Source organism: Typopeltis vanoorti, chromosome 10 (assembly GCF_054136105.1).
Source record: "Typopeltis vanoorti isolate ZY-2024b chromosome 10, IOZ_Tvanoo_1.0, whole genome shotgun sequence".
Lineage (NCBI taxonomy): Eukaryota > Metazoa > Arthropoda > Arachnida > Uropygi > Thelyphonidae > Typopeltis > Typopeltis vanoorti.
The window spans coordinates 56,341,335-56,353,842 of NC_143558.1; the positions used below are offsets into that span (position 1 = coordinate 56,341,335).

Consider the following 12,508-nt stretch of genomic DNA (forward strand, 5'->3'; position numbering starts at 1 on the left):
ATTGTCTCTAAGAGACGAAAATGGAAAAATAGTTCTAGAAGAAGAGAATAAAGCACAGATTTGGATAAAATATGTAACAGAACTTTTCAATGATACTAGACAGAAGCCTATAAATATAAAAGATAACATTCAAGGACCAGCAATCATGAAATGCGAAATAGAGAATGCTATACGAACAAGTAAAACAGGAAAAGCCAGTGGACCAGATGGTGTGCAAACAGAATTTTTAAAATTAATAGAACCAGATAACATCAAACTTCTTGAAAAACTATTTAATGAAATATATGAAAGTGATGAATTTCCATCAGATTGGCTCAAATCTACATTTATCACTATCCCAAAGCGAATTCCTGTGGTGACTTCCGACTTATTAGTCTAATGAGCCAAACATTAAAAATATTTTTGAAAGTAATTCAGAATTGCATTTATAGAAAAAGTGAAGAAACTCTAAGTGAAACACAATTAGGCTTTCGGAATGGTTTTGGTATACTAGAGAGGCCCTTTTCTGTACCCAAATATTGATACAAAAATGCATAGAAAAACAGAAATCTGTCTTTATGTGTTTCATAGATTTTGAAAAAGCATTCGACAAAGTCAGACACACTAACTTAATAGAAGTCCTTCAACAAACAAGGCTAGACAAACAAGACATAAGACTAATAACAAATCTGTATTGGAATCAGTCAGCTACCGTTCAATTAGACAACATTACCACCAGTGATATTAACATCAAAAGAGGAGAGAGAGACAAGGATGTGTGCTCTCACCACTCCTGTTCAACATATACGCAGAGGTAATCTTTAAAAAAGCATTGGAAGAATGTCCAGAGAGAATCACAATAAACGGAAAGATTGTTAACAACCTACGATATGCAGATGACACCGTGCTAATTGCAGATAACATTATGGATCTCCAAAAACTCATTGACAGAGTATACATAGAAAGCCAAAGAATGGGAATAAATATAAACATCAACAAGACAAAATACATGATCATCAGCAAACATCCAGCCTCATCAATGAAACTGACACTCAATGGGAAAAATATTGATCAAGTGTCAAGATATAAATATCTTGGTTGTTGGCTTAATGAACGGTGGGATCCAGAAATAGATATAAAGACAAGGATTGAAGTTGCACGGCAGTCCTTCATGAAAATGAGAACACTATTCTGCAATAAAGACCTAAACATGGAAGTCAGATGCCGAATGCTGTAATGTTACGTGTGGTCTATTCTGCTCTATGGAGTTGAAACATGGACATTGAAGGCAACAACCATCAAGAAAATTGAAGCGTTTGAGATGTGGCTATACAGAAGAATGCTAAAGATATCATGGACAGAAAAAATTACCAATGAAGATGTCTTAAAATCCATTGGCAAAGCTAAACATCTTGTACAAATAATCAAGAAACGAAAAACATCATATCTTGGCCACATCATGAGAAACAGCAAATACCAACTTCTACAAACTATTTTGGTAGGAAGAATTGATGGCAAAGGAACTAGAGGAAGAAAAAGAATATCATGGTTTGACAACATCAAGACGTGGACAGGAAAGAGCAGTGCACAACTGCTCAGATTAGCACAAGACCGCAGTTTGTTCGCCAAGATGGTCGCTGACCTTCGATAGAAGACAGCACAATAAGAAGAAGATATTTAAAAGAAACAGAAATCGAGGTATAAAATAAAGAATAACATTTTCTTATTGCAGCTGTTGAAAGTTTCATTACTTTGGAATTAAATTTTAATTGTTGTCTAATCTATACAATACAATACATATTTTAAAAGTTATGAAATGTCCCCAGTCTCAAACATTCAAAAAGTTTCCAGGAATTCTTGAGATGGAAACTCTACTTGCGATTCAACATTTTTGAATCACAGAATTTGAAATGCATGATTAAAAAAAAAAAGATACGCCTTTAATTTATATTGGTTAATTTCAGCAAACCACCACAAGTGTGACTGCTTTGTAGGCAGGAAATAGATATTTTGACTATTGGCCTTTTTAAAATTTAAATTGGATCTGTTGGTTGTTTTTATAAGTATTATAAGTTTAGCCCTTTATTCTCACCTTTGATCCAAGCCAAAGTTTTGCCAAACCTGGATAATTTTTTTTTTTTTTAGGGACAAGAAGGGAATAATTTTACAAAAAGCAAAGTTTCTCTGCAGATATTTTTAATTCAAAACAAAATTGCTAAACAGGAAAAGCTGAATAATATTCCAACCCCTTATTAATGACAATATGCAAATAATTCAAGAAATCACTTATTGTTAAACCTGTTAATATTTTATCAGGTCACTCACATGAATCCTGCAAATACTTATTGTTTGATGAAAATCATACTTTTATGGACTAAAGGAAGAGTAGACTAATACAACAGCTGTTCCTTGAGCAGCTGTTGACATCTGGTAATAGATGTCACAGAAATTATGCTATTTGTTGGTTTACATTATGCTTACCAAAGTGTTTGATGCACAGAATGTTTTAAATTTTTAGCATTGTTCATTTTTATTTATTAATTTTTTAATGATTCTTAATAATGTTTCTGGAATCATCTTTGTTGTATCATTGTGTGCATTTTAGTGTTTATAATGGTTGTGGTGGTGGTGTGTTGATTTGAATGAATTTCAGGAAGGCAGTTTTGTTCTCGAATGGGTGATATCTTGTTAATGTTATTTTCTTTTTAAGATGAATGATGTGGTGTCATTCAATATTTTTGTTTTTCATTTTTCTTGGTAACATTTATGATAGTTTTGTGTCTGTTATATTTTGTAATTTTTTTTTCAGTATTAGGAATGAGACTAAGTTTTCAGCATGAACATACTGATGTTGGTTCATGCCCCCCCCACTGGCCATTTATTATTTGGGGGGGGGGGGGGTGAAGCACATTTGTAGTACAGTTTAGACACTGAAATGTTTTCCAGTCCAGATTGTATCTTTCAAGCTGTATTAAAACTTTTTTGCTTCAAAGCTAACAGTTGTCTTCCTTGGACTTACAGTCTTTTATACTCAAGCTAACATTTATTTCAATGTGCAGAATCAAGCATATTCAACCTATTCCAAAAAAAAAAAGAAATAAGTCTGCCAAACTACCATCTTATTGCCATCACTTCAATCCTCTCCAATATAACAATAGAGGGCTGAAAGGCAACCACTGACTTGTCAACTACCTAGAAGCCTAGTTTAATCAACAATCACCAGTATAGATTCCACCAGTCTAGATCCACTGCTGACCACAGTCTACATCACCCACAACAGGATGCCTACCATGAAAAGGTTTGAAGAAACATGCTGTTGCTCCCGACATATCCAGATCATGTCTGGCATCAAGGTTTGCTTAATAAACTAACATCCTTTGGTGTCCCTCCATCCTCTGATATTTACCTCCAGCTTTTCCTGGCATAAGCATATCATATCAATAAGTTTCCTCAACCTACAAAACTAGGGATATTCTTTTCCACTTACGCATTATTTTTCATCTATTCAGCTACTAACTATTTGATATACTGAGGTAATTGGTGTGAAGTCAACAGTCTCTACATACAAGTAACCTGGTTGAAGATACTTCATGTGCACAACACCAGCTGGCTTTCCTCCTCCAGTTGTACAAATCTTGCAGGCAGAGATGCTGAAACATTTGTCATCACTAACGACCTCACACAACTTGTTCAGATACCAGATAACCCAAATCACTCCCCAAACACCCTGGGTAATTCTGACTACAATCTAGTGCTGATCTCCTCCCCCATGTAACAATGCTTACACAGACACTCCCATACAAGAGTAGTCTGGCATTATAACAGTGCCAAGTGAAACAGCCTCCGCAACTTCTATGCCAAATTCCCATGGTTGGACTGTTGCTTCCGGCCTTCCAACCCAAACATATGCACCAAACTTATTACCAAAGTAATCCTCACCGGCATGGAAACATATATTCCACACACACTACTCTGAACTGCCATTCCCTAACTAAACCCTGATTCTCCAAAAGATGTGCCAAGACTGTACAGATAAAACACCAGACGTACCATAACTGGCTGAAATCAAGAACCTCATCCTCCTTTAGAGATTTTACTGAAGCCCGAAACAGATGCAAAAAAAACAATCAATGCTTCCAAAACAGAGTTCGAAAGAGCAAAAAGCAGGAAACTAGCAGCCTGTCCAAACGTCAGCTAAGCCTTTTGGACTCTTGCCAAAGCAATTGGCTGTAACTTCTGCTCAACACTATTCCCCACCCTTATCATACCAAGATGGTAAAAATTTGATGTAGCTTTAAAATATCAAAGTGCTTTACATCGATTTTTTACAGAGATCAAGTCCCATGAGAATGTTATAAAAATAACTTGTTTGACTCTGTATATTTTGTACTAGATATTTTTTGTAAATAACACTTTGGAAGTTAATTGTATATACTCCTTTAATAAGAATATTTCAGAATGTTAAAAAACAAGGCAATGTTATGTAATAGATCTACATGGCGGCATAAGAAAGGCTGTTTATGAAATTTTGTATGTATGTGAAAGGCTTACGAGCTCTGCACGTAAACACCTCCGAAGTCAGTCTGAAAGGTTCAAACAACTTTCCGATGGCCGGCAACTTACAATCAAAAGATGGCGCAGAAGAGAACAAAGGGTAGACTGAACTTGAAACTTAAGATGAAAGAATCATGCCGAATTCTTTGGGGGGGGGGGGTTACAAACTTCATGCGAGGCCTCAGAGAAGGATAATAAAAAGGGACTGAGCCAAGCATAAAGAGCTTCCCGGTTTGAGATGTTGCTAGAGAGAGACGTCTCTAAGAAGGAAAGGCTTCCAGTCATCGCCAGAGAGAGGATTCGGGAGTCCATAAGAGAGTCAGTTGGCGGCAATTATGGTCATTGGAGGTGGCTGTTCGAGCTATTAGAGACAGCAGTTGCCCAGGCATTTTCGGTGAGCCACAGCAGAGGAGAAAAGGCGATGTAAATTACCCGAAGCAACTTCGCTCGGAAGATTTTCTTTTTCGCCGTGGGAGAACAACCTTTTGCCGGTCGCAGTCCACAGTCCAGTACTTTCCTGTTGAGATATATTACTGAAGCCAGACATTCCTCAGGAAGCTCAAGATATGAGAATGAAAGAAATGCCATAAGACTGTAAGGAAAGACTTTAGACTGAATGTGCGATGCAGTCTTTTGTAAGTTAAAACCTTTTGTATATTCCTCTCATAGTAGGTTTTAGATGGACTTTTAGATTTCAACAGTAGTAAGAATTGTCATTAAGAGAATCGATTGACATATTGGAAGTTGATATAAAATTTGTAAAGATAACTTAACACAGAGTTAGCTAACCTCTTTGCAAGTAAACTAGAAGTTTAATAAGTTGAATTTGTAAGCAAAGAGTAAATAAGATTGTGAGTTAAAGAAGTTAATTTGAATTAAATTAAATAGGTTATATTTATGTTAAAGATTTTATAAATGGATAGAGAAAGCAATTTCCCTAATGTTTAAATTCATGTATATTTCAATGTAAATAAATTGTTTTGTTCTTTTTGTTAAAAGAGTGCTGCCTGTTTGTTTATTTTTACAACTGCACTATTCCTAAATAAATCAGACTTGTGAGCGGGAAACTATAGCCGAAGCGTAAATTTAAGTAAAAGAATAGACCACGATTTTGTATAAAGTTTTATTGAAGGAATTTGTGTTAGAAAGCGAAATCTGCCAGCCGTATTATTGAGTTTTATGCTAATTAAATGATATTAGTGGTGCAGTCTAAATTAAATAAATTTTCTAGTATCTCGGGCATAAGACTCGTAGTATGAAGGGTAGATAAACATAGTACGTAATAATATAAGCAAGAAAGATTCAGAGAGAAAAAGCGTGCACAGCTAAATTAGAATAGCGGTATATTAAGATATAGATAATATAGAAAGTATAGATAAAAAGACGTTTACAATGGTGCAGCTTCCGATTACAATGGCTCTGGGTATGATAAAGGTGGGAATAGTGTTAAGTCTGCATCTTCACCCACAGAAAAACTGACTCCTATCCTATGTCGCCTATATATACTCTTTTACTCCACTGGAATCTATCCCACAAACTGGAAATTGGCCTATATTCAACCCATTCCCAAGAAGGGTGACAAGTCACTGTCCAACTACCACCCTATCTCACTTACCTCATCCCCTCTAAAGTAATGGAAAATATCAATTCCCAACTCCTACACTACCTTGAAGACACCCACCTAATAAAAGACCGCAAGTATGGATTGCGTTGCTGTTGATCAACAGGAGACTTCTCCATGGCATTTGTCCAGAGATGGACAAATGCCATGGAGAAGTTTGGCGAATCTAAAGTGGTTACCTTGATATATCCAAAGCCTTTAACTGGATCTGGCAAAAAGACTTACTAAGCGAATTACCATCATTTGGTCTGTTCATTTGATCTGGCAATCCAACTACAGGACTTCTGTAGTTGGATTGCCAGTTTTCTCTCTGGATGCACATTGTGTGATGGTGGATGGCTCCCTATCCTCTCACTATTCAATTAATGCTGGGATTCCACAAGTGTCTGTCCTCTCACCAACCTTCTTCCTGCTATATATCAATGACCTCCAACCCAATAAACAGTTTTGCAGATGACAGCACATTACACTCCTCGCTTTCATTTGATAAACCTTAACACTACACAACTCACCTCAAACTACAGACCAACCACCACCACCACCACCCTCAATTCTGATCTCCAAGCCAGCCTACAATGGGGTTTCAGATAACCTCATCAATTTCAATGCTAATAAAACCCAGTTCTGTCCTATTTCCAATAAAAAAGAACCATTTTTTCCCCAGTATCCTTTTTGATGATACAAATTTCCAGACAGTTTGAGATCTCTCTTCTTCGAGTTACGCTCACATCAAATCTCTCCTGGCATAAAGACATCACAACCGTTGCATCCTCAGCTTCAAAAAAACTAGGATTTCTCTTTTGCTCAAGACGTTACTTCACTCCTGAACAGCTGTTAACATTGCACAAATCACAAATCTGCCCATCTATTGAATACTGCTCCCATATAATGGGGTGAAGCCCCTAAAAGCTCCCTCAAAATGCTTGACTCAATACAGAGAGCAATTAGACTTATTAATGACCCATCTCTTACCAACTCCACCCCCCACTTCCGTACAAACATTTAGCTTCTGCAATATGTATATTCTAGAAATATTTCCATGGGAAATGCTCATCTGAAATAACATCAGTAATTCCTCCACTCAGTACTAAGCTTGCTGGAACACATGCAGCTGCTGCCCAACATCCCTTCACAGTACACCTAGAAACAAACAGAACAAGTTTCTTTAACTCCTCCTTCATTCCCACAACTGCTGCACTGTGGAAAAGTCACTCCCCCCACTGTGTTTCTCAGGGAATACAATTTATAGTAATTTAAATCAAACATAAAGAAGTTCTTCCTCTCCCAGCCCACTACCCATACACAGTACTAATGTACTATAGGTTGATCAACCAACCTCTTATGTATGAGCACAACAAATTATACTTCGAATCATACAAATAAATCTCGAATTTGCCCATCCTTAGAATGCTGTTAACATTTGGAATGCTACACCTAACTTTCTTCCATGTTACCCAGAGGAGAATGATTCAATGGATAAATGACCCCCCCACACACACACAGACACACACACTAAGTCACATCAACTTCCATCTCATAGGTACACAGTTTCAGCTTTCTCGCTGTGTGCATGTGTTTCCTACAGGTACTTCCATGGATACTGCTTCACCAAATTGGCAACAATTATTCCTCCACTTGTTGAGCACTCTGTTGGGCTTGTTAAAACAAGAGCAGAACCTGCTCCACATCCCTTTTCAGTATAGCAAACATACTGAAACTGCTTCTTCTCTTCCTTCTTTATTGCATCTGACTTTCTTCTCTGGAGTGGCCTTCCTCATAGTGTTCTCCAACTCTTAAGAAAAATATCAATATATTTCTTTCTTTCTCAAACATCGTTTACACACAACAAATGCTACTCATGTGCTATAGGTTCTTCTACCACCTATGAACACAATATATTAAAAAAAATATATAAAAATAAGTGTGAGGGAAGAATCTCTGTTTTACTGACTTTCCAAGATGAGTCAGCTTGAGGGGTGTAGGCCAGAGGTGCTGTGCATCGATCGGTGCTTTTTTTTTTTTTTTTTTTTTTTTGTAAAGGTGGCAGTACTCATCTTTGCTGGGAGGAAAAACTGGATATGAAATGGGAAGGAGGGAGAGAGGGAGGTATTCATAGTGTGATAATGATATTTGGAATAAGAGCAAGAAATTAAGTATAACACAAGATTATTAAGCATGAATGTATTGTAAAATAAATGTAAAAGAAGCCAAACATATGCAATAATTTTTTATTAATTTTATGTAGAAAATACAAAAAGAGCTTTATATAACAATTTCTTAAATTTATTAAATAACTGATGTGAATAATTTACACATTGTAATTTTACACATTTATAATGAGATAAATGTGTAAAAAACTGATTACAATTAACAAAGGTGCTAGTACGGCATACCATACCAAAAAAAATCACTGATGCTGGTGGTTCTTCATACCTGTGTTTGGTATTTGCTTTTTTTTGATAGTGATGCAACTGTTTTTGTTTCTGATCTGATATGCTTATTTCGATGACTTTGGAAGGTCAGCTTAGATTTCAAGAACTGCAGGCTAGAAATGTTTAGTAGTGCGATGGTGGTTCATCCACACACTTTTTTTTGGTACTAGGTACATGACTGTTTTTGTTTTTGAAGGGGGTGATATGTTAGTTTGCCTCTTTTCGAGAGCCAAAGGGCCAGACACGTCTGGTAGTGAACTGTTAGTTTTTGGTAACAGTGCTTGTGATAATTTTTTTTTTTTTTTTTGATTGCATCTGTTTGTGTTCTTCTGATGTTTATGGTGTTTTATAAAAAACTAAAGATACGTCATTTCTATTTTTTGTAATTTTATTTTCATACCATATTTTTCTTGTTTGAACAAACAGTTCAAAAATTTATTTTTATCCTTTTTTGATATATGTGTAATACGTAGGCTGTTCAATAAGTAATAAGACTATATTTATACAGAAAACAGATTACCTTTAATTATCATCATTTACATGGTATTTTTCGAAGTAACTACCGTAAGACTATGCATTTGTCCCAACGTTGCATCCACTTCTTAAACATATGTGAGAGTCCTTTTAAAACCGCCTCTGCAGCTTTTACACATTCTTTGTTGCTTTCGAAATGGCAGCCTCTTAGTGGTTTCTTGAGCTGAGGAAACAGCCAGAAATCGCATGGTGCGAGATCAGGACTGTATGGAGGGCGTGGTAGGATATCTGTGTTATTCTTCTGCAAAACGTCCACTACACAACCAGCAATATCTGGCCTTGCATTATCGTGGTGCAATAAGAAGCCATTCTTCAGCAATGGATGCTTCCTTTTGACGTGCTTGATGATAATCGCTGCTGTGTTGATCATTGTCTCTGTGATGGATGTTGAAGGTCTTCCCTCACGTTCAAGATCTTCCACATTTTGGCTTCCTTCCTTAAGTTTTATGCCAGCGAAAAACACTTGCCCTCAACATTGCTTCATCGTGGAAAGCTTCGCATATCATGTTAAAAGTGTCCGATGCCGATTTTTGCAAACGCACACAAAATTTAATCGCATAATGCTGTTCCAAGGACGCTTCCATTTCGAAGACTGGTCGCACCTCGTAGGCACGCCGATGAGCACTTGCGTTTAGTCACGTGACACTCTAGCACATCAGCCCCTATACGCCATCTATCAACCTCTTTTGTCAATACAGACATCAACATTTCTTTATTCCACAGAAATTAATCTTGTGATGAGTGGTTTCGCCACAGTAAAATTAGTCTTATTCTTTATTGAACAGCCCACGTACAATAGTGGTATTCTTGTGTTTGTTTTGGTCCTCTTTCTGTTAATGTTTGTGTATTTTCCATAATTACTATCTTGATATCAATGATATTATAGATATCTCTTCACTTGAAAGTTTTCATTTTTATCTCTGGCTGTTTGTTATGTTTCCAGTCTGGATTATCCTGCATTTTGTCTGTCTTTAAACAAAAATCTTTGTATTTGAACATATTTTGTTGCATTAGTTGTCATTTTTTTGTTCTATAAGAATAATATAGGTGATATCTGCATATGATTTATGCTATTGCTTTCATACTGTGATTATTGTCTATTTTGTTAATTCTATTATATTGTTTTCATCATATGCTATATAGTGTTTTGTTGTCATTTTCAAGTTTATCTGCACAGTGCTGTGTCACATGACTGACATCACTTAAGTTATGTATCATGTGGCTGACTTGGTATTGAAGAGGATATCTGAATTCTGGTAAGTTATTCTGAGTAAGCATTTGGAATGGAAGACAAACCAATGCTTAAACTAAGAGAAAAAAATAACAAATTATGGTGATCATCCAATTCAGCATACTATTACAATGTCAAGTAACATGGGGCTGATAACAGCAGTGAGATACACCTTCATGGAAGAGAAAATATATACCAAGTTGCAATTTGAATTAAACTTCTGATGCACCCTTCTCATATAACCAAAAGAGAAATTGGCAATGATACTTCATAGTATGGTGGAGGGTGAGTGAGAGGAACCATCAAGATTTCTATGAATGTGTAACATATGGGTAAGACCACTGCTGATAGTGCTTGGGCTTCCTTGAGATGAGTTGAAAAAGTAGAGATCATAGCAAAATGTACACATTAAAGTTATGCAAAATTATTTCAATGTTGGAATGAGGAAAGTAAAAATTTGAACAAAGCAAAACCCCATGTTAGGCAATCTCATAACAGAGTAAATTGGTATACTGCCTTGAAAGGAAAAGTAGTAGAGGTATGGGGGGGGGGGAGAAATCCTGCAATTTTAGTTTTCTGTATCAACTGGTAAGAAAAAAGTGATAATTTTTAATAACATTACAGTATTCACTAAACAGTAAATCCATGGTGTACAGAATTATATATATATATATATATATATATATATATATATATATAATTCTGTATAACACGTTTTAGGAGAAGAATTCACATTTATTATACAACATGGATTTCTCATGATTAAAATATATATAATTTACTTACTTTTGCCAACCTTGCCCTTTTAATTAGATCATTTAACTTCCTAAGTGCTGCATTCCTTGGTAAACTTTGCAGATCGTGAAACAAGTCCTGTTCTTCTGCTTCAAAAAGTTTTCTATTAATATCATAGGCCAAAGGCTTATCCCAAAATGATCCTATATATACACGAGCAACCTCGGGGGTATTTAGTACTTTACCTAAAGACCACATTAGTGCCCCATACACTCTCATTAATTGCTGATGATCAACCATGTCTGCTTTATTCAAAACAATACGAATCTTGTCATCATGACCTCGTAAGGCTTCGATACTACGTCGAAATTCATCAGATATGTCGAGTTTATGAGCATCAAAGAGCAGAATAATTCTATCAACTCTTTCGGCAAACCATTCCAGAACACCGGTAAAATCGTAACCTCTGTCCACTCTTTGCTTTTCTCCAGAAAGTATACCCGGCGTATCTACAACAGTTATGCTTTGTAACACTGCAGAATTCACAGTAGAACACTGAAATCTATTAAGAAATGCATTACCAAACTTAGACAGTGGTCGAAATTGTCTCTTTGGATCTACAACGAGGGCGTTTCCTGGAATCACACCTTCTTGTTCACTACACATCACTGCTATGAACCGATCTGTTGTCGGTTCCGGACCTATACGAATACCTGGGAAATCTCTTTCTAGCAAATATCTGATGAAAGTAGTCTTACCTGTAGAATACTGACCTACTAACAAAATCATCGGTTTGGCATCAAAGTCGGGATCATCAAGGGGCGGGGAATGGAAATCGTGGAATAAATAATGTTCCTCCAAAGGTAAAATTTTAACTTTGTATATCTTTTTGAGTCCTTCAGCAACACTGTTATATATTTCCGGCTGTTTTTTTCGATTTTCATCTCTACTTAACCAACTGAACATGTTGTATATAATCCCTAGTAAACTAACAGTAAATGAATTTTGAACGATAAAGGAAGATTATTCCCCAACCACTGGAGGAGGCTGCTTGTCAGATGTGACGGGTTCGAGTTTATGTGAAATATAAAATTAAGCGCCACCTACAGAGAAAAAACAATTTAGCGAGTTCTGATAACTAGAGTGAATGCAAATTTGTATATCCAAATTGTTGATCAAAAAAAAAAAAAAATCTTTATTTTTAAAATTCCTAGTGCAAAACAAATTAATATCACTACAAATTTCTTTCAGAGCGCGGTTTGTCGTGATGGAGCATCTCGATTATGCTCTTTTCGATGAGCTGGAACAGTCTCGATTATGCAGAAAATGCGATTAACATCTTAAGGAAAATACTTCTTCCCATTACGTCTGACTATGTACAATAAGATTTTTAAAAAAGATTTAATGATATATATCTTCTTT

General features: G+C 36.0%; 1 protein-coding gene across 1 annotated transcript in view; it reads right to left on the reverse strand.

Moving 5' to 3' along the window:
* Window positions 1–12,134, reverse strand: part of Past1 (putative achaete scute target 1) — a 36,901-nt gene extending 24,767 nt beyond the window's left edge. Inside the window, exon 1 of the mRNA XM_090398647.1 lies at window positions 11,138–12,134. Within this exon, the coding sequence (XP_090254773.1) occupies window positions 11,138–12,052 (915 nt within the window). The 5' untranslated portion in view covers window positions 12,053–12,134. The remainder of the gene's footprint in view (window positions 1–11,137) is intronic.
* Between the last annotated feature and the right edge of the window lie 374 nt (window positions 12,135–12,508).